Genomic DNA, 27,950 nt, shown 5'->3' with positions numbered 1-27,950 from the left:
CTAGGTGTCAGCGGACCAGACTGCAAGTGATCAGTATTTCTTCATCCCAATAACTTATAATCAGTTTTTTTTGCACATTTCATTATGTATTTATCCAGGTTTATTTTTTGCTTATCTTACCAATAATTATTGTTCTGTTGAAAAAGGAAATCTGAAAGAAACATGTTAGTGTTAGATTCCTTACCTTAGAATATCCCCAGGTGTCAGACTGGATCTGGAAAGTTTTCATCAGCAGTACCCCTGCGCGTCGGTAGGCGTCGTCTGCGGCTCCGCGTCCGTCATCAGAATCGTGATAGCCGGGATGATGTCGTCGGAGTCGCACTCCGACGACGGGGCATGATTCAGGCATGTGAATCTATGAAAGACACAAATACTGGAGAACCACAGATTACAGGTAAGTAACTATTGTTCTTACACATCAATGTCTAATGAGCTGTACAAATGTACCTTAATGTCCTGGTAGAGCAAAAACACACACACAAACACACAGACACACACACTCATACACTTTCACAAACTCAAATATACACACACACACATACACTCACTTGAACACATACTTGTTGACAGACACACAAACACACACTCTGAGACACATTCACATACAAACACACAGTAATATGAACACACATAAACACACACACATTGTCATACACACACCACCTGAAAATAAAAGCCAATGTTGACTGCCAATAGGTAAACATATTAATGTTCCAGAGTTTCTGACACACTTGTGATTATGGGGCAGCAGTCATGTGTTATGCTTTGGCAGGCATGTAACACATTTGCCCACATCTTACTTGCCTTTCCAAGGCACTGGTGTGCTGGAAACCTCCAGCTTTTCCCCAGAGCCAGTTCTAGCCTGCATCATTGCTGCTCTTCCAGTGCTGTTTCCCTCCCACTTTACCAATTGCCCGAGGTCTTTCTTCTCCTTGGCATGCCTTCTTTTGATTCCAGGACATGTATCTACACCTAGTTTATCTCACCTGGTAAACTCAAAACCTTACAGTGACCTGTGTATTCACTTCAAGATCACAGCCTGATTTCCAGCAGTGCCATACTTAGTCATTTAATCCAAACAATTTGAGATGTTGCTTTTGTCACAAGTGTGGAACTTCTTGATTACTGCACTGTTGTCCTCCAGTTTTATATCCCTATGCTCTTCCATGTTTCGCTCTTAGCCTCCCTCTCTGCCGTTCAGTAACCCATCCAGTGGATCTTTAAATTTTCTCTGCAGCTTCTCAAGATCCTTCCTGGTCATTTTCCAGGCTAGCTATCCACTGTCTCTGCCCTGGATTTATTTTTGCTGCCTAAGTCCTTAAGTAAAATCTCTTTATCTGTTGTGAGCGAAATGACCGTTCTTGGGCTGGAGTTCAATTTCTTTGTAAAGAGGTGGATTAACCGGGGGGGACACTTTCCGAAGGACAGGTGGACCGTGGCTCATGGTGTCCACTTCAACAAAACAATCCTGTGGACATCAGTTGCTTGGAGAAATAGGGTGAAGAAGGTGGGTCTTGGGGATCCCCACAGATGGATACTGAGAGTGAGGAACTGGAAACAGGAGATTAAGAATTTAGGGACAAATCTGATAGAAGGGACATGATCCATTCAAGTGCAGCACTCGTCAGAAAAGAATGGCTGAATGTGACAAGGGTAATGGACCAATCCAGAAGTACTGACAACTCACACCACCAGTATCAGTCTCCCTTCTGAGGTTGGTCAGAGTAGCTTTGACCAATGAGTCTATTTCCCTGGTTAAGCAAAATGCGGACTTTGGGGAACCCAACAGGTTGTTAGACCCATTGTAGGTTTCCAAGTGATCCACGAATGCCAAGAGTGTCAAATTTGGCATTGGGGACAGTTGGCCTCTTGGTAGGAGCAGCCAGAGGCTTCATGAATCCCCACTGCCTGAGTCATTTTGGAACCTCAGGGATAGAATCCAGGGAAGAGGTGAACAGATACTTGAGATGAGACAAAACATAGAAAGATGTCAACTGTTCTGAGGCAGATAGTAGGAGAACTTCAACAGGAGAAGACACATTTTTGATGTTTTTAACGCTTGATTACTAACTCCTGATCAGGCACAGATTTAAAGGTTTCTGCTATTCTAACTTGGGACTCCTTTTTTAGCAGACACAGACAATTGCTATGACTTTGGGTGGTGCATGATACCAAAGAGCTAATAAAAGGAGTGGGGAAAATACTATTGTTTGGTGATTCTGGTGTTGGAAATACATTCCTTCTATTAGTTCTCTTCTGCTCCTTATTTTTCCAATAGTCTTGAACTCTTGGATGAAGCTAATGCCTTTGTTTATTTGTACAGCAGAAGAAAGTTCTGAGCTGTTTGCTGAGCTGCAACAAGTGCTGTCCTCCTTAGAAAATGTGGTGTCTTGCCGGCGGAATCGGACCCTCAGCCTGCAAAGTTGTCCCGACAGCAGCAATGACCATGACGTGCACAGCATGGGTGCGAGAGTGGGACAGTGCAATGCAGAGAAGTGGAGAGAGCCTTTTGAGGTGAGAGACTACCAGAGGAAGTAAGAGGTCTGCTGATGCAACATTACCCAGGGACTCATGAAACTCCCAGAGTGGCCTTTGAGGCTCAAGCCTCGGGCCTGCTATTTGAATTATTTGTTGTTTCAGCATTATATGTTATGTTACGTGGGGATTTATAAAGCGCAACATACACCAACAGGTTCCTTGGCGCTGTAGAAGTGAGGGATGAATGCAGTGTTATGCCAGAGACAGCTAGTTATAGGCCATAGTGAAGAGCCAAGTTTTCAGCAACTTCTTGAACTGCAGGTAATCTTCTTCAAGCCTGAGAAAAGCAGGAAAGGTATTCCAAATCTTGGGACCCAGGAAAGAGAACCTGGTCCTGCCGATACATTTGCGACGGATTCTAGGTACCGTCAGAAGGTTCTGGTGTGAGGATCTCAGAGTGCGCTTGGGTAGATATTTATTGATCAAAGATACAATGAATCTTGGACCAGTATCTTGGGTGGCTTTAAAGAGTGTGCAACCTGCTTTGAACAAGGCTCGTTGCTCCACTGGGAGCCAATGAAGATCTCTGAGCAGAGGGGTGATGTGGCAACGCCTATCCTTAAGAAACATGATTCTGGTCGCTTGATTCTGAATCATCTGCAAGCGATGTCTCTGGAATTGTGGAAGTCCAATATATAGGACATTTCCATAATCGATTTTAGAGAGGACAAGGGCTATGGCAATTTGAGTGATGGCTTCCTTTCTGAAGAAACGTCTGATTTTGCGCAATTTGCGCAGTTGGACAAAACATGCCGATGTCACTGAACCAATTTGAGTGCACATAGAGAGGTCAGCATCGATATGAAGACCAAGGCTTTATATAGTGGATTTAGGAGTGGGTGCCTCACCTAGCTCAATTATAGTGCCCTTTGCAGTACATACCAGAACAACGTGTTTTGGAGAGAGGTCGAAGGTCCAACATATTGTCTCATTCTCCATATGAATCTCTCCTACCGTAGTCCACAAAAGAATATTTAAACATCTACCTAAGCTCATGGTTTCTTGTCAGAGTAGGAACATGAACCGGTCGTTTGTATACTTTGCGGTGCCTATGGTCCTGGTCTTTGTGACTTCTGTTTTATCCAAGAATACAAGAGGTGAATATATCGGCCCCTCCTCAGCACTCCGCACCTGCTAGGCTTGGCTGTGCTGACGCAGGTGGATTGCTTTTGCATATGGCTGTCTGGATGTTGTGCTAAAGACATCAGTACAGGCCATGTCTGAAGAAGTTTGGATATGGAAGATTGTTTTTGGAGGACCGAATAAAGTAAAGAGTGATGTTATCACCTGGTTGTGAACAAGGAGGTGATGGAAGTCTCAACAGAGCACCTCTTTTCCAATTTCAACACTAACATTTCCATGCAGTCCTCCATAGACAGTCCTGGTGTTGTGCTTGATGTGACAATGTCTATCAGAGCTCACATCACCCACTTGATCTGGTCAAGAGTTATCATCACTCATGTGACTAGGTCTAAGGGAGCTCCCATCGCTCATGTTACCAAGTCTATAATGACTCACATCACTCATGCAAGAAAGTCTACTGGGGTTCACATCACTCAATTGACCAGGTCTGCAGGGGCTCATCGCTCACGTGACCAGGTTTATGGGGGTTCCCTTCACTCATGTCAAGAGTTGCTCTACTCTTACCTGAGATGGTAGAGACAGATCCAGCTCTTTTTTATCTATAGCTCTCTGCACATCGATTGTGACAGGAGCTAAAATGAATTTGTGAATCCCTTACAGTGCTTCATCAAAAAGTGCCCCCTCATCAGGTTTTGCTACACTCTGCTGCTGAAATGATGGCAAACCTCTCAAGGCATCATCACATCACACCAGAAACTAACATACACAATTAGTAACCTTTCAGGACAAAGAACCACTTCAAGCCCTTGAAATTGATGTACAAGTCTTCTTTTATCATAGCTCCTCCTTTTATCTTAAAAGCAATCTGGCGGTACTGTGCTGTCAGATCTTGGCAGTGTAGTGGCAAAAAGCTGCTGCAGGTCTCGAAATATATACAGAAGCATACATTTGTCTAGTCACTCATCTATCTGGTGCACTGATAGCAAATGAGTTCTCAAAAGGGCTTTATGTGACGCTATTAGATGAACACGACCTGTTGAAGTCCCATATTCTGATTTGGGCCCCAAAATGTACAATGCTTTATAAAATAATATAGATATGGAAATCATAAAAAGGTACATTCGCTTATGAGTGGGTCAACTGTTCTAGGGAGATCATGTATTCCTGAAGTTACACTGTTTTTACAGGAATTGGATGAAATGGAAGAAGTGTTTGGCGTGTGGTCGGAGCTCACGACTGAAGAGCAGAGCCGGTACAAGGCGGAGGTTACTTATTTACGAGAGAAGAACTTGGCTCTTAAACAGGCACTTGGGGGAAAGGAGGAAGAGTTAAATCGGTCGAAGGGCACACTAAGGTCTTTCCAGGAAGAAAGGGATCGACTTCAGAGGAAGGTATGCAAGATGAGGATTGATGGATGAAAGATGAACCACATACTTCATGTAGGGATGAGTATGTCACATTCTTATGTGGCCTTCCCTCGTCCTCTCATTATATCTCCCCTACACACTCCCAGTGCCCTACTGCTATAACCATGCACCAGGCAATTACTTACTTCCTTTTTCTGTGGCTTCCCTCATATCTCACTGCTGCTCATAACACCACACAGAGACCAACTAGTGACACAAGTATCTACACCACAGCATCGCTGGTATCCCACTTCTGACACTAAATGCAGCTCTGCCATTTTGTATAATTCCTGCTATGTGGCAACACCCGCACACACAGCTCATCCACTCTTGATTTTGCCTGCAGAAACCATAACAAGCTACCATCCTGCCACCAAGGCCTGCTGCTTTAAAGCACACTCTTTCCCACCATGCACCCATTATTCCCCACTGGTGCCGCCACACACATATCTGCCAGTAAATATTACCAGGCCTACAGCATATGGTTCCCAACTGCTGCCATCTCATCCAGATCTCCCATTGAATGCCACTCATGCCAACACAAGCTACTTATGTGACAGTTTTCCCCAACACACAGCTCTGCCCCTAACCCTGACCCAAAGCTGTGTGTGCACTGTAGTTCTAACAGCAGATACTCTTCCAATTACTCTATTGGACCTCCCCCACACATACAGGGGTCACCACCATCAAGCCCACAGCCTCCCTTTCTGTTTCAAGTCTGTCCAGACATGCCACTCTTTGCCCATTGTACCTCATACTTCCAAAGTGCTGCAGTCCCTTACACAGCTCTGCCTGGACTGCAGTACAGCTGTGAATGCGAACCGCTAACCTGCGCTACAGTAGGGCTTTGACTGTGCTACCTAATGTTAGCCTACAGGAGAGCTCTGCTGTACCTCTCTATCCTTGCCTGTAGCACCCCACCATCCCCCACCACTGTGATCCGAACACAGCTTCTGCTTGTACACCTCAAACCCGGCCTGCAGTGCCCTGAACCTCCCCAATATTTTGATCTCTCGTGCAGCTCTGCCGGTTGATCTAAGTCCTGATTTGCTTTGGCGGCTGTGCGTCCAATATAGTTCAGTAGCTATATTTCACCCATGCTAGTTCAATACCGGAGCCTGGGTCGATGTATTGGACTGCCAGGTTCTCCTGCAGTAAGTGAAGTCCTGGAGCCCCCCTGCTTCACCACAACTAAGTCCTTGCTAGCAGCGCCATCTTCGCTCTGTACACAAACTCCGGCAAAGCGTTTAGTCTCTAACGCTCAGAACTGAGCTCTTGAACTGACAGGGTGATCAAATGCCAACTAATCTCTGTCTGTGATATAATAGTTCCGCACCTTTCAGAAGTGCTGACCTGTGATGAAATCTCCAAATTTCGCTATCGACTGGTGGGACTCTGTAACCAAGGCATGCATGAGGGCTTGATGGTAACCGTCAATTACAGCAGAGCCCCATTTCTCTCCATCAGGTGAAAGACCTTCAGGACAGTCTGCAGAGGGTGGAGTCGCCACCACTCCTACCATCAAGTTGCTCCAGCTCCTTTAGCGGAGCTCTCAGTCCCAGCACTGAAGAAGACTGCTGGGTGTGTAACGTGAGTCCAATGTATGTATGTATGTGTCTTGTGAACAGGACCACTGAAATTTTATGCGGCAATTATAAAAAACATTGGGCACCAAGATGACTGACTTATGAAGCAAAAAAAGGCAAATTAGGCGGCAGAAGGTGGCACCTTATTATTGTTAATTTCGACTCCACTGTATCGACTTGCACCCTGTTTTCACAGTTAGCAGCTATGAAGTTAGAATAGAAAATCTGTACCTTCCTATGCATTTTTCTCTTGACCAAATGGTGACCAATGATATTTTGGATTTGTAGATCGGTACTATAGTAGTTAATATTTGTGACATGCAATCCTCTGTTGTGGTATTCACCTGTTACAATGCATTTTTTACAACGCACTACCACTACAACGCAGGCATTACAACGCATACCATTACAACGCATAGCGCTGGGGGGCGCTCTAGGATAAGAGGTAAGTTTAATTTACTATCCAACACCTTCCCTAGGATCCACGGGGACTGGAGTTAGAATAGTAAATTATACTTACCACTATCCAGCACCCCAAAGCGCTATGCGTTGTAGTGGTATGCGTTGTGAATACCGCGTTGTAATGGTATGCGGAGTAAAAGTATGCGTTGTAACGTCATACATCCCTCTGTTGTATATGATATAGACTTACTCAGCAGGAATACTTGGACTGTATTGAGATTTACCAGTTAATTTTGTAGTAAATTTCAGAGCACTCTGGATACTGAGTGGGTTGGGACATAGACCTTGGTAAGGGTACCTGTACAACTATAGAGTGCATATTAGGCCTGCGGCTTTACCTGGACATTATATATGAAGCCTGAAAGCTTTTGTTACTTTTTGCACAGCAGCCCTCTTCCCAAGACCCCATTGCCACAATTCAGAGCGTTATCAAGTTCCTGCAGAACTGCTCCAGAGTCCAGCACCTCTGCCCGCTCCTCCCTCTACAGTCAAGACTCTTGGCACCGGAGACCAAAGTCAAAGAGCTGGAAGCTCACATAGAACATCAAAAAGGGTAAGAAGCAAGGTCCTTCTGAGATCTTTAGTGCAGCCAGGTATAAGAACGCTTGTAACCTGAGGCAAATTTTGCCAAGACAGTGAAACAAAATGATGGAATGAAAGGCAGCTGCTAAAAATCTTTGGAGATTCTGACTAGGAGCCTGATTTAGATCTTGGCGGAGAGGTTACTCCATCACAACGGTGACGGATATCACAACGGTGACGGATATCACAACGGTGACGGATATCACAACGGCGACGGATATCACAACGGTGACGGATATCACAACGGTGACGGATATCACAACGGTGACGGATATCACAACGGTGACGGATATCACAACGGTGACGGATATCACAACGGCGACGGATATCCCGTCCGCTGAAATATAAATCCCATTATATCCTACAGGTTTTGTATTTTGGCAGACGGGATATCCATCACTTTTGTGGCGGAGTAACCCACCCCGCCAAGATCTAAATTAGGCCCTTAGTTAATCCTTGCATGGTAAGAATCACTGAGTTGCTAAGTTGGTTAATACCATCAATTATTTGTGTCTCTATAGAAAGGCGACAGTACAGCAAAGTGCACCATGTGCAAGAACAAGTGGTTGCCATTATATAACCTTTTGCTTTTTTCATTGCAGCTGGCACTTAGTTGTCCATACTGTTTCAGCTGCTGCGTTTTTTTGTTCTTTGTAGTGTCGTTATTTAACTTGTTTTTTGTGGTGTTGTTTCTAATGTTGTTGTTGACTTTTTATATGCTCTTCTTGATGTTTGCTTTTTGCTTTTATTGCTTTTCATGGTGTGTTTTTGCTCTTTTTGTTCTTGTTATAATTGTGTTTTTCTGTTTGGCAGTGGCGTTCTTGATTTTTTGCTGGTCTTGGTGCTGGTGCTGCTGATTCTTGTTTTGATATTGAAAATGCTGCACTTTAAGTTGTTGTTAAACTAGTCATACCTTGTGGAAAGATAAGGCTCCCCTCAAAAGATACTCACAAGGAATGTATTTACTTTCTTGACCCCTCCCATAAGGAAAAAGAATGTAATGCGTGTGAGAATGTGGCCTGATATGCAATGCTCACTATTCTAGTGAACACTATGTATCAGTCCAGCAACCCTTATTGATGATTGGTTGTAAGTCAACCTTATAGACCAGCTATCCTAGTAGCATGGATACGAGCAGTCTAAGGCTAAAGACTCGAGAGGGCGTGTTAAGCCAGCTGTTTACCACACATATACCCCTTGAATACCCAGTGAAAGGACACCACACAAGTGTTATGAAAATAAACAGTTATTTATTAAAGATCACAACAGCCCTGTACTCTTTATGAGGACAGGGTACTAAGCACAAACCAAAACTCTTACAAAAATACTTAGGTTAGCACAGTATATACCAATGCCCGAGGGGCACGGAAAACCATATACTCTGAAAGTGGAATGCGAAATTCCTAGCAGGTAAGTACAGTATTAATAGCTTTTGGAATCGCTAGGACTTGACTAGGGAATCGTTAGATTATGTCTAGGAGGCCTAGGGGACTCGGGTGCAGTGTGGGCACTCTCACGCGAGATGCGGGACAAAAGTCTATGGTAGCTAGGAAATAGAAAGTTAGTGTTCTCGGGCGAACCCGACCTGGTAGGGAGAAAACGAAAGTAGATTCTGACCCTTGGATAGTGAGGCTATGCTGGGGCACCGAAATGCCGAAGTTACCTAGCCCAGGGGCTGCAGCTGCATAGGTCTGAAAAGACGTCGGGAATCCTCGTAGACGGACCAGGAGCCGGAAGAAAAGATGCTGGCCGGTGACCAGTGAAGAAAGTTCAGTCGGATCCAAGCCTGGATCTTGAAGATAGATGACACCTGAAAGCAGAGGGGACCAAGTTCGAGACTACTAGCCAGTAGTCAGTGGGCACCAGGAGGGCACCGGATGGTAGCCACCTCGACTAGGTGAGTGGGTGACGCTTGACTCGAAGATCTCACGGACCAGGAGGCGTTGTCGGCGACCAGGATGGAGGATCGAGCTGTCCCACGAAGATAGAAGCTGTCGGCGTCGCTGGACCCAGGATTGGGCAACAAAGCCTTGGCAAATTCAAGCCCACGCGGTGGACCTAAAATGGCGTCTGGAGTGGACCAGGAGGGTCCGGGGTGCCTCTCTTGAAGAAGGAAGCAAGGGCCAGCCTGGAGCAACCAGACCAGCAGAAGAGTTGTCGTCGGGCGTCGTTCAGAAGGCCACAAGCCAACCGGCTAGTAGCCAAACAACGCGGTGCACAGCAAACAGCAGAAGGGCCCCACGCCGATCGTGGAGATGCAGGGAGGCTGATCTTGGGTGCTGGAGCTGCGCAGGGTTGGGGCTTCTCGGACCCCAAAGCACTCACCAGTGGAAGACTCGGTGGGCTTGCAATAAAGATGTCGTGCAGTCTTGGCGATCGTCGGTCCCTTGAGGTCTCGTCGCACTCACGGTTCTCAGCTTTGCTGTAGAGGTGAGTAGAGGTCAGAGGTGCCAGGGAAGCCGGGTCTCGTCGTGCTGGGTCGTCGGATTCGTGATGAAGGACTTGCAGCGGGCCGCAGTGTTCTTTAGGATGGTGCCTGCGGATGCAGGGTGACTACTCCTTAGCCACAAGGGAGAATCTTGAAGAAGAAATCGTGAAGTCCTTTCGAAGAAAGTGGTATCTTGATTCCAAAGATGATCTAATTTTAACAGGGGGCCCGCTCCCATCTTTATACTAAAAAAAGGGGGCTGACCCGGTGACTAGGTCCTGCCTATGGGTGGGACTAGGTGGGGGGTGGTTACACCCCTCAGCCATGCTGGACTTCCCCAGGCCAGGGGCTGGTGTGCCCCTGGAACTGGTTCAGACCGGCCTATGCGTAGTGAGCACCGGGGTGCCACTCAGCAGTCACCTTCCTGTAAAGCCCTGCCTACCCAGGATACACAAAACCATGTCTGGGACGGTGCTAGCACCGCCCCTGACAGGAAACCCTTTGTCCAGGCTCCCCTCGCTGGAAGGGCTCCCAGCTGCAGGGGGTCAGACTCGTGTCTGTGGTGGCAGCATCCATTTTGTGGAGCTGAGGCTTCAGTTAACTTTAACCGGGGTTCACAGTTACATACATGTCGTGTCCCTCTAGAAGGGTGGAATGCTAACCCCGTCGCCAGAATTGGCGAGGGGTTAGTATTCCAATTCGTATGACACCTTACTCGACATGTTTTGATAAAGCAATACCAAAGATAGCATTTAACCGCGAGGATTATAATGCACTTAAGAGTATATGGTATGCGATATCATGGAACAGCTATTAGGACTTGATTCCGCCAGCTGCAGACAGGCTCAGCTCATGCCAGAGCACCATCTCACACGATTCCAAGCACTCTGCCTTCAGGATTGTCAAGGCCTGCCATAGGAGTGACTGATAGGAATCTGTGTGTCCATTTTAGGGTTAGGTATAGGTATACTACCCCTACAGCAAAGGGTGATTACACGACTTTGCCCCAGCTGTCATGCAGCCAGTTGTGTCAAATTTAGGAGGCCAGCCAGGGGTGGCATAATACATGCTGCAGCCCCTGGTAGCCCTGGGTACACCTATGCCCTGAGTTACAGGGTCTGATAAGGTGGCCCAGTACCAATTGGTAGATGCACCTAGGGTACATGAAGTAATTTAGAAAGAGAACAGCCAGGCTGTGGGTCTGATTGGCAGGCCCACAGCCAGAGAAAGTCGTAAACCAGTGAAACAAAAGCAAAAAATCTGGGTGATCATTGGATTGCAGACCCTACTCTCCTACATGACCCCCCCCCAAACTTTGGGACAATAAGCTAACCTTGACCAGGTGAGTCTTCTTGTTCTAAGTGGAAATATCTGGAGAGCCCATCGGCATTGCCATGATCAGTACCAGGTCTATGTTCCACTGTAAAGTCCATCCCCTGTAGGGAAATGGACCACCTAAGCAGTTTGGGGTTTTCACCCTTCATCTGATTTAGCCACAAGAGGGGCTTATGGTCGGTCTGAATCTTGAAGTGAGTGCCAAACAAGTATGGCCTCAGCTTCTTCAGGGCCCAAACCACAGCAAAGGCCTCCCTCTCAATAGCTGACCAATTCTTCTCTCTGGGGGTCAGCCTTCTGCTTATAAAAGCAATGGGCTGATCCTGACCATCAAAATTCAGTTGAGAAAGAACAGCTCCCACACCCAACTCAGAAGCATCTGTTTGGACAATGAATGGTTTGGAGTAGTCTGGACTCTTAAGGATAGGTGCTGTGCACATGGCCTGCTTTAGGTCATCGAATGCTTTTTGACAGCCTGCTGTCCACTGAACCTTTTTTGGCATTTTCTTACTTGTCAGTTCATTTAATGGTGTCACAATGGAACCATAGTTCCTGACAAACTTTCTGTAGTATCCAGTCAGGCCCAAGAAAGCTCGAACCTGAGTCTGGGTGGTTGGAGGAGCCCAGTCCCTGATTGACTGTATTTTGCTCTCCAGTGGCTGAACCTGGCCTCCACCTACAAGGTGGCCCAGGTATACAACCTGTGTCTGCCCTATCTGGCACTTGGTGGCCTTGATAGTGAGGCCTGCTGCTTGCAGAGCCTCTAACACTTTCCTCAGGTGGACCAGGTGATCCTCCCAGGTGGAGCTAAAGACAGCAATATCATCTAGATATGCTGCACAGTAGTCATCCAGCCCAGTAAGGACTTGATTCACCAACCTTTGGAAGGTGGCAGGTGCATTTTTCAGACCAAAGGGCATTACCACAAATTGATAATGCCCACCAGGGGTTGAAAATGCTGTTTTGGGTTTGGCATCCTCAGCTAACCTGATTTGCCAATACCCAGCTGTTAAGTCAAATGTACTTAAGTAGTTGGCAGAAGCCAATCTATCTATAAGTTCATCTGCCCTTGGTATTGGATGGGCATCAGTCTTAGTGACTGCATTGAGACCCCTGTAGTCTACGCAAAACCTCATCTCTCTCTTACCATCTTGGGTGTGAGGCTTTGGCACTAGAACTACTGGACTAGCCCAAGGGCTATCTGAGGGTTCAATGACTCCCAATTCCAACATTTTCTGCACTTCAGTTTTTATGCAGTCTCTAACATGATCAGGCTGCCTGTAGATTTTACTCTTGACTGGCAGGCTGTCACCAGTGTCAACCTCATGGGTACACCAATTGGTCTGACTGGGTGTCAGAGAGAACATATGTCTGAAAGACTGAAGAACCTGTTTACAGTCTTTCTGCTGATGTTCAGAGAGGCTGCCACAAAAGACAACACCATCTACTGACCCATCATCAGGATTCTGAGTGAGCAGGTCTGGGAGAGGGTCACTCTCTTCCTCCTGTCCCTCATCTATGGCCATGAGCAAGCTCATGTCCTTCCTGTCGACATATGCTTTGAGCCTGTTGACATGGAGTACCCTGTGGGGACTCCTGGGAGTTCCAAGGTCCACCAGGTAGGTGACCTCTCCCTTTTGCTCAAGAATTGTGTGGGGCCCAGACCATTTGTCTTTGAGTGCTGCTGGGGCCACTGGCTCCAACACCCACACCTTCTGTCCAGGCTGATAAACAGTCAGGACAGCCTTTTGGTCATGCCAAGCTTTTTGAAGTTCTTGACTGGCCTTAAGGTTTTCTGATGCCTTCTCCATATACTCAGCCATCCTGGAGCGGAGACCAAGTACATAGTCCATTATGTTGGTTGCAGGCTTTTTGAGAGGTCTCTCCCATCCTTCCTTCACCAAACACAAGGGGCCTCTCACAGGATGCCCATACAAAAGTTCAAAAGGGCTGTAGCCAACCCCCTTTTGTGGGACCTCTCTGTAAGCAAACAGAAGGCAGGGCATCAGGACATCCCATCTACGCCTGAGTGTTTCAGGTAGTCCATGAATCATCCCTTTTAGGGTCCTGTTGAACCTTTCAACAAGCCCATTGCATTGTGGGTGATAGGGTGTAGTGAATTTGTAATTGACACCACACTCCTTCCACATAGCAGTTAAATAGCTTGACATGAAGTTTGCACCTCTGTCAGAGACAACCTCCTTAGGGAAGCCCACTCTGGAGAACACTCCAACTAGGGCCCTTGCCACCACAGGGGCTGTGGTGGTCCTAAGTGGAATAGCTTCAGGATACCTGGTGGCATGATCCACTACCACCAGTATAAACTTGTGCCCTGATGCTGTCTGGGGTTCCATTGGACCAACAATGTCAATCCCCACTCTTTCAAAGGGCACCCCCACCACAGGCATTGGTATAAGGGGGGCCTTTGTTGTGCCACCTGACTTACCACTGGCTTGGCAAGTGACACAGGAGCGACAAAACTCCTTGGTATCCTCATTCATGTGAGGCCAGTGAAAGTGTGAGACAAGCCTGTCCCAAGTCTTTGTCTGGCCTAAGTGTCCTGCTAAGGGAATCTCATGGGCCAAGGTAAGTAGGAAACCTCTCTGAGACAAGGGTACAACCAGCCTCCTGGTCATGCCAGGCTTGGGGTCTCTTGACTCAGTGTACAGGAGTCCATCTTCCCAGTATACCTTGTGGGTACCTGTGGCGTTCCCAGCAGCCTCAGCAGCAGCCTGCTGTCTGAGGGGTTCAAGAGAAGGGCAGCCTAACTGGTCCTTCCCCAGGTCTTCCCTTGAGGGTCCCCCTGAACCCAAGAATTCAACTTGATCAAGTTCAAACTCTCTAGGCTCAGTTTCCCTCAATTCCTGCAGGTCAGCCTCCTCTGAGACTTGATCCACAACCTGGGGCAAGGGGGAAGGCACAGCCTTAACCCTACTGCTCTTTTTCTTGGAAGGTGTCTGGTCCATTGTTCCAGGATCCAGCACCTGTTCAGTGGGGCATCTTCTGGCCTGTGACCTAGTCACAGCAAACACATGTGCTGGCAAACCTAACATTTCCAGATGAGTCCTCTGCTCCACTTCTGACCATTGTGATGACTCCAAATCATTGCCCAACAAACAATCCACTGGGAGGTCTGAACTAACTACAACCTTCTTTTGGCCAGTTACCCCTCCCCAGGAGAAAGCTACAATTGCCATACTATGATTGGTAGTGACATTGCTTGCATTGGTCACCAGGAATTCTGTACCTGGCATGATCTGTCCAGGGTCCACAAAGCTAGGTGTCACCATTGTGACACTGGCACAAGTGTCCCTATAGGCCTGAGCCATTTTTCCATTAATAAAAGGTGTCTGTCTGTATTTGCCCAAAGTATTGGGACTTATGTCAGGGGACATATCCACATCCCCTGTACAAACAAGGACAGCCTGAGTGAGTGTACCAACTAAGTTGTCACACCCCTCAGAACCCAGGGTTAACCCTACTAAACCCTTGGGAGGTGCACTACCACTGCTGGCTGTACTAGGGGGCACAGGTGCCTTAGGGGCTGCAGTGGCAGGAGTCTGCCCTCCTCCTTTCTTGGTGCACTCACTAAACCAGTGAGTTTTACTTTTGCAGTATTGGCACCACCTTTTAGATTGGCCTTCTTTCTTCTTTTGGGGAGCCTGACCCCCACCCTCTTTGGGTTGTTGGGGACCTGTCGAAGACTTCTGGTCATTTTGTTCCCCCTTAGAATCTTTACCCTTCTGGTCTGCTTTCTTCTGACCACCTTGATTCTGGCCCTGGTTCTGTTTAACTCTTGTTCTAACCCATCTGTCTGCCTTCTTTCCCAATTCTTGGGGAGAGGTCAGATCTGAGTCAACAAGATGCTGATGCAACAACTGGTTCTGACAATTGTTTAAAATTTGCTCTCTCATCATCAAATTGTACAATCCTTTATAATCAGTAACCTTACTGCCCAGCAACCAGCCCTCAAAAGCCTTAGTGGCACAATCTACAAAGTCAGCCCAATCTTGAGACTGAGTTTTCTGGGTATCCCTGAACAGCACCCTGTACTGCTCAGTGGTTAGGCCAAACCCATCAACCAGTGCATTTTTCAAGACTTGGTAATCATTAGCATCCTCCACCCTTGTGGTGAGGAGCTTGTCTCTTCCTTTACCCTCAAAGGAGAGCCACAAGATAGCTGCCCACTGACTTGGGGGAACACCTTGCACAGTGCAGGCCCTCTCCAAAGCAGTAATCCATTTGTGGATGTCATCCCCTTGTTTAAAGGGGGGCACTATCTTACCAAGGTGTTTTGTATCAAAACTCCTTTCCCTATTGCTAGGTACAATGCTGCCACCAGTGGGGACTGTCCCACTCAATTGTTGCTCTCTAGCAAAGGCAAGCCTCTCTTTGGCCAGGGCAAGTTCTTCCCTTTCAATCCTCAGATTGGCTGCCTTTTCCTTAGCTTCATACATTCTCCTCTGGGGAGATGTCATTCCCCTTTGAGAGGAACGTTGAGAGCCATTGGTATGAAGGGATCTGATAGAGCCTCTTGATAGAGATCTATCTCGTCCATTCCCAATGTTAAGCTGACCTGAGAGTGGCCCCAAGGGTCCCCTAGTGCCCATCTCATGTCTGCTTAAGTTGGACCTGGTTAGTCTGTTGACTTCTACCTGTTCCTTTTCTGCCTCATCCCCTGATACCAAATCATCATCCTCATCATCAGCATCATCTGCTTCCTGAAGAGGATGGTCCTGGGCATCAAAGGGACCCTGTAAGGAGGGCATGTTGCCATCTGAATTAGAAGGGTCTGGGTTACCAGCCCTCCTTGCATCATGAGTCTCTAAGAGACCAATCAGAAAGGCAGTTGTGGGGTTAGACCCCTGCTTAATCTTCCTAGAGGTACACACTTGTCGTAACTCATGGAAGCTAAGCGCAGTATATCTTGAAGGGATGACCTGTGGAGGGTCAACTGACACAAGGGGAACCTCAGTGTTTCCTCCTTTGTCCGACATACTGTTTCTAGTGTGGTGTAAGTGATGCACCTACCTACACTATGTGTTTACCTACTGATCCCTTGCTAAGAGTTGCAGCCAAGGTGTGCTAAGCCTTGAGGAGCTACAACAGCTGGTTCAGTAGAACTCAGAGTATTCTAAGCTTTAGTTATGTGTACCTAACAGTACTTATGTGATCTTTCAACAAGATATTCTTAGGATACGTGTGGTAAAACAACAGCAAGCTCAAATCCCAACCGCTGCTCACCAATGTGAGAATGTGGCCTGATATGCAATGCTCACTATTCTAGTGAACACTATGTATCAGTCCAGCAACCCTTATTGATGATTGGTTGTAAGTCAACCTTATAGACCAGCTATCCTAGTAGCATGGATACGAGCAGTCTAAGGCTAAAGACTCGAGAGGGCGTGTTAAGCCAGCTGTTTACCACACATATACCCCTTGAATACCCAGTGAAAGGACACCACACAAGTGTTATGAAAATAAACAGTTATTTATTAAAGATCACAACAGCCCTGTACTCTTTATGAGGACAGGGTACTAAGCACAAACCAAAACTCTTACAAAAATACTTAGGTTAGCACAGTATATACCAATGCCCGAGGGGCACGGAAAACCATATACTCTGAAAGTGGAATGCGAAATTCCTAGCAGGTAAGTACAGTATTAATAGCTTTTGGAATCGCTAGGACTTGACTAGGGAATCGTTAGATTATGTCTAGGAGGCCTAGGGGACTCGGGTGCAGTGTGGGCACTCTCACGCGAGATGCGGGACAAAAGTCTATGGTAGCTAGGAAATAGAAAGTTAGTGTTCTCGGGCGAACCCGACCTGGTAGGGAGAAAACGAAAGTAGATTCTGACCCTTGGATAGTGAGGCTATGCTGGGGCACCGAAATGCCGAAGTTACCTAGCCCAGGGGCTGCAGCTGCATAGGTCTGAAAAGACGTCGGGAATCCTCGTAGACGGACCAGGAGCCGGAAGAAAAGATGCTGGCCGGTGACCAGTGAAGAAAGTTCAGTCGGATCCAAGCCTGGATCTTGAAGATAGATGACACCTGAAAGCAGAGGGGACCAAGTTCGAGACTACTAGCCAGTAGTCAGTGGGCACCAGGAGGGCACCGGATGGTAGCCACCTCGACTAGGTGAGTGGGTGACGCTTGACTCGAAGATCTCACGGACCAGGAGGCGTTGTCGGCGACCAGGATGGAGGATCGAGCTGTCCCACGAAGATAGAAGCTGTCGGCGTCGCTGGACCCAGGATTGGGCAACAAAGCCTTGGCAAATTCAAGCCCACGCGGTGGACCTAAAATGGCGTCTGGAGTGGACCAGGAGGGTCCGGGGTGCCTCTCTTGAAGAAGGAAGCAAGGGCCAGCCTGGAGCAACCAGACCAGCAGAAGAGTTGTCGTCGGGCGTCGTTCAGAAGGCCACAAGCCAACCGGCTAGTAGCCAAACAACGCGGTGCACAGCAAACAGCAGAAGGGCCCCACGCCGATCGTGGAGATGCAGGGAGGCTGATCTTGGGTGCTGGAGCTGCGCAGGGTTGGGGCTTCTCGGACCCCAAAGCACTCACCAGTGGAAGACTCGGTGGGCTTGCAATAAAGATGTCGTGCAGTCTTGGCGATCGTCGGTCCCTTGAGGTCTCGTCGCACTCACGGTTCTCAGCTTTGCTGTAGAGGTGAGTAGAGGTCAGAGGTGCCAGGGAAGCCGGGTCTCGTCGTGCTGGGTCGTCGGATTCGTGATGAAGGACTTGCAGCGGGCCGCAGTGTTCTTTAGGATGGTGCCTGCGGATGCAGGGTGACTACTCCTTAGCCACAAGGGAGAATCTTGAAGAAGAAATCGTGAAGTCCTTTCGAAGAAAGTGGTATCTTGATTCCAAAGATGATCTAATTTTAACAGGGGGCCCGCTCCCATCTTTATACTAAAAAAAGGGGGCTGACCCGGTGACTAGGTCCTGCCTATGGGTGGGACTAGGTGGGGGGTGGTTACACCCCTCAGCCATGCTGGACTTCCCCAGGCCAGGGGCTGGTGTGCCCCTGGAACTGGTTCAGACCGGCCTATGCGTAGTGAGCACCGGGGTGCCACTCAGCAGTCACCTTCCTGTAAAGCCCTGCCTACCCAGGATACACAAAACCATGTCTGGGACGGTGCTAGCACCGCCCCTGACAGGAAACCCTTTGTCCAGGCTCCCCTCGCTGGAAGGGCTCCCAGCTGCAGGGGGTCAGACTCGTGTCTGTGGTGGCAGCATCCATTTTGTGGAGCTGAGGCTTCAGTTAACTTTAACCGGGGTTCACAGTTACATACATGTCGTGTCCCTCTAGAAGGGTGGAATGCTAACCCCGTCGCCAGAATTGGCGAGGGGTTAGTATTCCAATTCGTATGACACCTTACTCGACATGTTTTGATAAAGCAATACCAAAGATAGCATTTAACCGCGAGGATTATAATGCACTTAAGAGTATATGGTATGCGATATCATGGAACAGCTATTAGGACTTGATTCCGCCAGCTGCAGACAGGCTCAGCTCATGCCAGAGCACCATCTCACACGATTCCAAGCACTCTGCCTTCAGGATTGTCAAGGCCTGCCATAGGAGTGACTGATAGGAATCTGTGTGTCCATTTTAGGGTTAGGTATAGGTATACTACCCCTACAGCAAAGGGTGATTACACGACTTTGCCCCAGCTGTCATGCAGCCAGTTGTGTCAAATTTAGGAGGCCAGCCAGGGGTGGCATAATACATGCTGCAGCCCCTGGTAGCCCTGGGTACACCTATGCCCTGAGTTACAGGGTCTGATAAGGTGGCCCAGTACCAATTGGTAGATGCACCTAGGGTACATGAAGTAATTTAGAAAGAGAACAGCCAGGCTGTGGGTCTGATTGGCAGGCCCACAGCCAGAGAAAGTCGTAAACCAGTGAAACAAAAGCAAAAAAATCTGGGTGATCATTGGATTGCAGACCCTACTCTCCTACAATGCGTGTCCTCCTTTTTCTTCAAAAACCCTAAAGGACAAGGAGGGCAGGCTTTTGTTATGGCTTAAAAAATGTAAAGCCAAGGATGCTCCACTCTCTGAGGAGGATAGTGAAGATTACTCTCAACTTTCATAGATTCACATGCTTGAATCATTCCCCTTCGTTGAGATGAGAATAATAAAAGGGTTCTCTTCCAGGGGATCCTCATCAATAGTCATAAGCACTGAATATTCTGGCCCATGTGCGGGGACCCCGGAAAATAATATATAAAAAATTATATATGGAAATCACATATATACAGCTCCACATATATGTATGCACATATATAATTTTTTCTCACACCAATGCAGCTCCCCATAGGAGGCTAAACAATGGAATTACCTATATAAAGATCATTTGCAAACATATAAAAAACACCTGAGGGCAAGTAGCACTTGAACCTTGTTTTTTAATGAGCAGAGAAACACTCATGTATCATAAAAAGTGCAAATAAAGTAGATATTGTTAGCCTACAGGCTGCATTGTAAACCAAACCCATAGAAAATGAAAGCATTTTCAACAAACTGGCACTGTGCCTTTAAGGCAGCCATGACCCCCAGCTTCCCATCATGCCTCAGGGGTGACAGTTAGGTCAGTTGTTCTTTCCGGCTTCTTCAGTCAGGACCCTGGATTTTCAGCTCCTACCTTTTTTGACTTTCTGTCAAAAATATCTTGTTATTGCCCCAGTATTGGAACTTTCATAGATTCCCATGCTTTTGTATCATTCCCCGTCATCGGAATGGGAGTCTCGGTAACACAAATACCATAGCAGTAATTACAAAAGAGAAAGAAAAAGGCCTAGGCCTCATTACCTTTTGTAGCATATCACCCTCTTTTTGTAAAAGAGACCAAACTTAGGCATCGGCCAATCAGAGGTGCCTCACCCCTTAGAACCCTCCTGAAGGAACCTCAGAGCCTCAGATTTTCTACCGCACGTTGTGCTTAGGGAGTCTCCTTTGAGCTCTGCTCAACTTCTACTCTTCAAAGAGTTTCTTCAAGGTTTTTTCTTCAGATTCTTTTCAGATTCACTTCAGAATTGTTAGCTGCCTTCCAGGATGTCTGACAAGGAGAAGATGAAGGCCCTTTTCAAGCCATATTCCACCTGTGGCAAGAAAAGGCTTTTTGTGGAGGATAAGCATAAGGACTGCATCTATTGCCTCTATCCTGACCACAAGGCTGCGGACTGTAAAATCTGTCGCACCTTTTCGACCAAGACCCTCCGGGACCGTGAGGGTAGGCTTCTGACATGGCTCCAGAAGTTGAAATCCAGGAAGGATACTGTCTCTAGTGACAGTAGTGAGAAGTTGGCCTTGTAGGAAGGTGGATATCTGACTATGGTTGCCCCCAACTGTTTGCCTAGTGTTTTGCTGGTTTTCAACTTAGTTTGCCTGGGATCCTGCTATTCAGGACCCCAGGCTTCCTGCTCTCTCTGTTAAAATGGACTCCATGTACCTTAGGTACATATCTAATTGGTATTGGGTCCCTCTTGTAAGTCCTTGTACAGTGTACCATAGGTACCCAGGGCATAAGTGAACCCAAGGCCTACCAGGGGCTGCAGCATGTATTATGCCACCCCTGGCTGGTTATCCAAATCTGACACAACTGGCTGATCAATCAGCTGGGGCAAGGTGGTGTAATCACCCTTTGCTTTAGATATAGTATACCTATATCTAAACCTAAAATGGACACATATACTCCTATAAGTCACTCCTATGGCAGGCCTTAACAATCCTGGAGGCAGAGTGCTTGGAATTATGTGAGATAGTGCTCTGGCATGAGCTGAGCCTGTCTACAGCTTTCGGAACCAAGTCCTTTAGCTGTTTCCATTATAACGCTATACCATATACTCTTAAGTGCATTATAACCTCGCAGTTATTGCTAACTTTGCTAGAGCACCATCTCACATAATTCCAAGCACTCTGCCTTCAGGATTGTTAAGGCCTGTCATAGGAGTGACTTATAGGTGTATATGTGTCCATTTTAGGGTTAGATATAGGTATACTATATCTGAAGCAAAGGGTGATTACACCACCTTGCCCCAGCTGTGTTACCAGCCAGTCGTGTCTGTTTAGATGGCCAGCCTGGGGTGGCATAATACATGCTGCAGCCCCTGGTAGGCCTTGGGTGCACTTATGCCCTGGGTACCTATGGTACACTGTACAAGGACTTACAAGAGTGACCCAATACCAATTGGTAAATGCACCTAAGGTACATGGATGTCAATTTAGAGAGAGAACAGCCTGGCTGTGGGTCTGATTAGCAGGCCCACAGACTGGGAAAGTCGTAAACCAGTGAAGCAAAAAGCAAAAATCTGGGGTGACCATAGGATTGCAGACCCTACTCTCCTACAACAGTGAGGATACGGCAACGGCATCTTCCTCAAGAAGGTCAGTGAAGAGGGGTAGGGGTTCCCCTTCTCCTTCTGTGGAGCGTCCTTCTAAGGCCTCAAAAAAGACCCCCAGTGAGTCTGAGAGCCAGGGTCCCAGCAAATCTCCTCACCGATGTAAAAAGGAGAGGGTAGGACCAGCTACGCCTTTCAAGGGTGAGAAGACTGACTCAGCCTTCAAGAAACCTTCTTCCCAGTCTTCTGAGAGGAGTTCTAAGTCCTCGACGACGAAGGCGTCGACGGCGGAGTTTCCGTCGATGAAGAAATTGAAGAAATAATTAAAATTGGTTTAGTCGACGAGCTCGTCGACGGGGGATTCGTCGACGAAGGGATCGTCGTCGAAGAAGGAAGCGGCGACGGCAAGTTCATCAGTGTCGACGGGAGGTTTGCCGATGACGGCGTCGACGACGAAGGCGTCGACGAGTACCACAGCATCGAGAGTTACAGCGTCGCCGACGATAATGATGACGTCGACGACGACGGTGTCGTCGACGAGAGCATCGACGATGCCGACTTTAACAACGAGGACAGCTGGATCGTCGTCAGTTTCATCGTCGACGACATCGACAACACCAATCTCGTCGACGTGTGTACAACTGTCGTCAACGGAACCGTCGACGGTATTGTCCTCTGAAAAGAGAATTACAATTTCAGTGACAAGAATTACGTCGGAGATGACATCTCCTAGGAGAGTGACCCCCTTGCCTCCAGCTTTGCTCTTTGAGGAAGGGGAGTCGGATGAGGATGACCAGGACTCGTATAGCTATGCTAATAGTCCCTCTCAACTTTTGGTCAAATGTCAAGAAACAGACTCTGAATGGGGATATTACCAGGAGGATGGTGGACATCATCAGGCGGCCCAGTCACAACATTATTCTGGGCAGGATATGAATACAGTACCATCTTCTTTCCTTCAGGACCTGAATAAGATGCTGCAGGACTACAAATCTAAGGCGATTAGGCCAATTCTGGTTCCGGCAGCGCCTGCTACGCCTGCTGTGGTTTCTGCCTCAACGCTATTCCTGGATTACCTGCTCATGTATCCCCTCAGCCTCAGACATCTTTTCCACAGGATCCTTCTGGGCTGGCAGATGCCCAGGATGATTCCTCGGATGAGGATCAACATTCGGATCATGACTCTTTACATACAACTGAATGGGATGAATACATCATTCTGGATCCTTCATCTCCAGTTCTGTATCCAGTAGATTTCCCGCCAGCGGACATAGGAGGTTTCCATCAGCGGATGGAAAGAGCAGCTGCTGGCAGGTTCAAATTGGCCTGCGGTGGATACGGATTGTTTCTTGTACGACTTCAAGGAACCCTACAGGAAGACAACAAGGTCCTTTCCTATTGTAGATCATCTGTGGAAGGAGGGCCTGAAGGCTATGAAGAACCCAGCGACGGTGGTCCCTGTGCTACCGTGTCTGGATAAGAAATACAGAGCACCTGACGATGGACCGGCGGCCTTAACGGGCCATCCCAAACCAGACTCAGTTATTTTACAAGCAGCGCAGAGGAAATCCCGTAACCCCTCTGCTCCCTTAACAACTCCTCCGGACAAGGAAGTGCGGAGATTGGATAATGCTGGGAAAAGATTCTCGTCGATGGCGAGTCTTCTAGTGTGAGCTGCCAATGCCCTGGCGATCTTGGGTAGATACGACCGCCAACTTTGGTGTGATGTTGCTCCGTTCCTAGACCAACTACCTCCAGAGTCAACATCAGAGGCAAAAAAGATCTTGCAGGACCATTGACCATTGACTGTGCCATGGACATTGCAACGACAGTGTTTCGTTCCTTGGCTGGGGTGGCAGTCCTCCGTCGCCAGGGGTGGCTGAAGGCTACTTGGTTTCGACCGGAGATTCAAGACAAAGTCCTGGATCTTCCCTTTGATGGGGAGGCATTATTTGGAAAACTGATCGATGACGCGCTTCAGGAAATCAAGAAGGATACGGAAACTGCCAGATCCTTGGGTACCCTTCAATACCGCAAGTCTCCTTTTAAGGGTTCTTGAGGCAGAGGTAATAACTACAGGGGGTCCTATCAACAACAGCGCTATTCATCCATGGGCTCAGGTTCCCAGCAATACCGTCAGCCTTATCAACAGAGACAAGGCCAATCTTCTAACTACTCCAGGCCTTACAATAAGGGGAAACAGGCTGGGTGAGGACGGGATTCGTCCAAGCGCCAATAGCGGCCTCCTGGCTCTTCCGACTGGACCCTCCTCCAAGAAATCATCAGTTGGAGGCAGGGTAACCAAATACCTTCAGAACTGGTCCAGGATAACATTGGACCGTTGGGTGCTCAACATCATTCGGAAAGGACATACCTTGGAATTTACGCAAGTCCCTCCCCCCAAGCCCCTTGCAGCCATTCCATCGAAACACTTAGATAGAGCCGGTCCCCTCCAATCAAAAGGGACAAGGATTCTATTCCAGGTTCTTCCTGGTAAGGAGGACGCTGGAGAAATGGCGCCCCATTTTAGATCTCAGGGAGCTCAACACCTATCTCATCTCCCTGTCCTTCCGCATGGTCTCTCTCCAAGACATCTTGAGGCTCATCAGTCCAGGGGATTTCATGGCCACGCTCGATCTCGAGGACGCGTACTTCCATGTCCCGATTCACCCAGCACACAGAAGGTTTCTACGATTCACAGTAGCCAAGAGCCACTTTCAATTCAGGGTTTTACCCTTTGGACTCCGCTCAGCCCGAGGATTTTTACAAAGGTGCTGGCGCCAGGAGCAGCATTTCTGCGAAGAAACCATTTTCAGGTCTTCCCCTACCTGGACCACTGACTGCTGAAGGCCCCGTCCAGGGAAGCAGCGCTGGACGCTGGCAGCGCTGGACGCTGTTCAGGCTTGTACAAATTTGTTTCAGAATCTGTGACTCACTCTAAACAAAGAAAAGTCATCCCTGGTCCCATCAAGAAAGGTTCGTTTCCTGGGAGCCATCCTGGATTCAAAGCTCTCGAAAGCCTTCCCTACTCTGGAAAGGAGGGAAAAACTACAGACCTTGGCCCGGGACTTAAAAGAAAGAAGGTGTGTTTCAGTACGCCGCTACAAATATTTGCTGGGGGTAATTTCATCTTGTATTCCCCTGATTCCTCACTGCAGACTGAGAATGCGTCCTCTACAGGAGCAGCTAGACAACCAATGGAAGCAGGTTCACGGATCGTTCGAGGACAAGGTGACCGTCACTCCAATGATGAGGGAAGCGGCCTTATGGTGGGCATATCAAGACAACTTGTCCCAAGGTCTATCCTTCGTAAACGATCCGTCTCCTCAAGTAGTAACAACAGACGCGTCATTGGAGGGTTGGGGAGCAGTGATGCAAGACCTACATGTCAACGGTCATTGGTCTCCTCAGGATCAATGACTCCACATCAACCTTGTGGAGCTAATGGCAATCAGACTGGCTCTGCAAGCCTTTCTTCCCCGCTTGGGATGTTCGCAAGTGCTTATCAGGACGGACAACACCACGGCCATGCACTACGTGAACAAGGAAGGAGGAACCAGATCTCGTCCATTGTCGCAGGAAGCTCAACAGATCTGGGAATGGGCGATCCTTCAGGGAATATTGCTAAAGGCGGAACACTTGCCAGGAGTTCTAAACAAGAACGCCGACAGACTGAGCAGGTCATCCTCAGTCAGCCACGAGTGGGAATTGAAACAGCGAGTTCTGGAAGAGGTCTTCAGCCAGTGGGGCAGACTGGAGGTGGATCTCTTTGCCACACCGACCAACAAGAAATGCCGGTCTTACGCAAGCAGATTTCACCATCGAGGGTCACTGGGGAATACGCTTTCGATAGCCTGGTCAAGGACATTTGTCTACGCCTTTCCCCCCATCCCTCTGATCCCATGGCTCATCAGGAAGATCAAGGTGGAGCTGTGCAGGATGATCTTGATAGCCCCTGCTTGGCCGAGACAGTTCTGGTACACGGAACTCCATCTGTTGTCGCTAGCTCCTCCTCTTCCTTTGAGGGTTATTCCAGATCTCCTCACAATGTCTAAAGGACAAGTTTGGCGCCCAGATCCACAGTCATTACACCTGACAGCATGGCTCGTGAGCAGCGAGAGTTTATGAATCTCCCCATCTCAAGCGAAATTAAGGAGGTCCTCTCCCAGGCAAGGGCCTTCAACGAACAGGACTTACCGTCTTAAATGGAAAAGATTTTGTTTCTGGTGTAGGAGAGAAAATATTGACCCCTTTGCTTCCAAGCCTCATCAGCTCCTACCTTATGTGCTGTCCCTGGCTAAGTCGGGACTAGCCCATTCATCAATTAAGGTTCATTTGGCCGCCATTTCAAGATACAGAAGGTCTGGGCCTTCCTTGTGGTCTTCCAGGATTGTCAAACAGTTTCTTAAGGGCTTGTTCAGAGTCTACCCACCAGTGAGGCCTCCGCCTCCTTCTTGGCATCTAAATCTAGTTCTTTCTCAGCTTATGAAAGGCCCATTCGAACCAATTCATCGCTCTGACATGAAGTTCCTTTCATGGAAATTAGCTCTCCTCCTCGCTCTCACATCGGCTAGACGTGTTGGAGAGTTGCAGGCCTTTACTATCCAGGAGCCTTTCCTACAATTTAAAAGGAACACTGTAATCTTGAGGACTAACCCTAGGTTTATGCCCCGAGTACCCTCGGACTTCCACTTGAACAAGCCGGTTATTCTGTAGGCGTTCTTTCCTCAACCGGCTACACCAGCGGAAAAAACACTGCATTCTTTGGATGTACAACGATGCTTGAAATTCTACTTGGAACGTACTAAGGGATTTCGGAAATCCTCTCAATTGTTTGTTGCCTTTGGGGGTCCAAACAAGGGCCTTCCGCTATCCAAACAGGGAATTTCAAGATGGATCACAAGTGCCATTCTGCATTGCCACACTGCGGCAGGAAAACCTCTGACTGGCAGGATTCGGGCACATTCCACAAGATCTGTGGCATCTTCAACGGCCCTCTTTGCGGGGTACAGATTAAAGACATTTGAGCAGCGTTCACACCTTTACTAAGCATTACTGCTTGTAGTCCTTACAACAAGATGATGCGGCAGTGGGACAGGCTGTCCTGAGGAACCTCTTCCAATAATTGGTGAGCTTCCCTTTCTATCCCACCTTCCGTTGTTACACATTTTGTATCTTTATGTCATGTTGGCTATTGCAATGTATTTATGACACAAAATGTGTTTTTTTATTGCTAACTGCTTGCGACTCTGATACAAAAGCATGGGAATCTATGAAAGTTCCAATACTGGGGCAAGAAAACAAGTTACTTACCTGTAACTTTGGTTTCCCAGTATTGGTAACTTCCATAGATTCCCATGCGCCCACCCACCTCCCCGAGGAAAGCTCAGCCTACAACAGATATGGTGACTGGTACACAACGGCTACGAAAATCTAAAGCTCTGGGGTTCCTTCAGGAGGGTTCTAAGGGGTGAGGCACTTCTGATTGGTTGATTCCTAAGTTTGGTCTCTTTTACAAAAAGAGGGTGATATGATACAAAAGGGAATGAGGCCTAGGGAATGAGGCCTAGGCCTTTTTCTTTCTCTTTTGTACCTACTGCTATGGTATTTTTGTTATTTTTGTTATTTGTATCATTCCCCGACGACGGGGAATGATACAAAAGCATGGGAATCTATGAAAGTTACCAATACTGGGGAACCAAAGTTACAGGTAAGTAACTTGTTTTCATCTTGAAGTTTTTCACTTTCACTCGACCTCTTTGGACTTTAGAGTGCTAGTGCTGCCTTTTTTTGTGGTACAGAAAAGGTTTATTTTTGTCAAAAATGCCTTCCCTTTTCGACCCGTGCCCTTCCTGTGGCAAGAAGAAGGCCAGGACCGATACACACCCTGTGTGTATCCTGTCTCCCTGAGACACATTCTTCAGACAGCTGTCATCAATGCAAGAACTTGTCAAGGAGCACCCTTAAAGACAGAGAGAGAATTCTTATTTATGGTCTCTCTGAAAGAGGTAGGTCTCCTAAAAGGCAGCAGAAGCGGAGAACCCGGTCGACGTCAAGAGAAGTCCTGACCTGTTCTCCGTCGGCGTTGAAGCTGCCTACGACGACGAAAACAACATCGAAGACTTTGATGATGACAAAACATCACTCGGCGGTGAAGACTTAGTCGTCGAAGGTACCGGTTC

General features: G+C 47.8%; 1 protein-coding gene across 10 annotated transcripts in view; it reads left to right on the top strand.

Moving 5' to 3' along the window:
• Positions 1–27,950, top strand: part of USHBP1 (USH1 protein network component harmonin binding protein 1) — a 198,277-nt gene that overhangs the window by 79,564 nt on the left and 90,763 nt on the right. For 3 of the 10 annotated variants that reach the window (XM_086946814.1, XM_086946818.1, XM_086946817.1), the window contains 4 exons: positions 2,324–2,514; positions 4,809–5,012; positions 6,495–6,617; positions 7,462–7,628. In XM_086946814.1, coding sequence (XP_086802940.1) covers positions 2,324–2,514; positions 4,809–5,012; positions 6,495–6,617; positions 7,462–7,628 — 685 coding nt within the window. The remainder of the gene's footprint in view (positions 1–2,323; positions 2,515–4,808; positions 5,013–6,494; positions 6,618–7,461; positions 7,629–27,950) is intronic. The other 7 variants (XM_086946815.1, XM_086946809.1, XM_086946816.1 and 4 more) reach the window with 5 other exon arrangements.

This window comes from Lissotriton vulgaris, chromosome 12 (genome assembly GCF_964263255.1).
Source record: "Lissotriton vulgaris chromosome 12, aLisVul1.2, whole genome shotgun sequence".
Lineage (NCBI taxonomy): Eukaryota > Metazoa > Chordata > Amphibia > Caudata > Salamandridae > Lissotriton > Lissotriton vulgaris.
The sequence above is the reverse complement of the archived record's forward strand: the minus strand, read 5'-3'. Positions and strand labels throughout refer to the sequence as shown.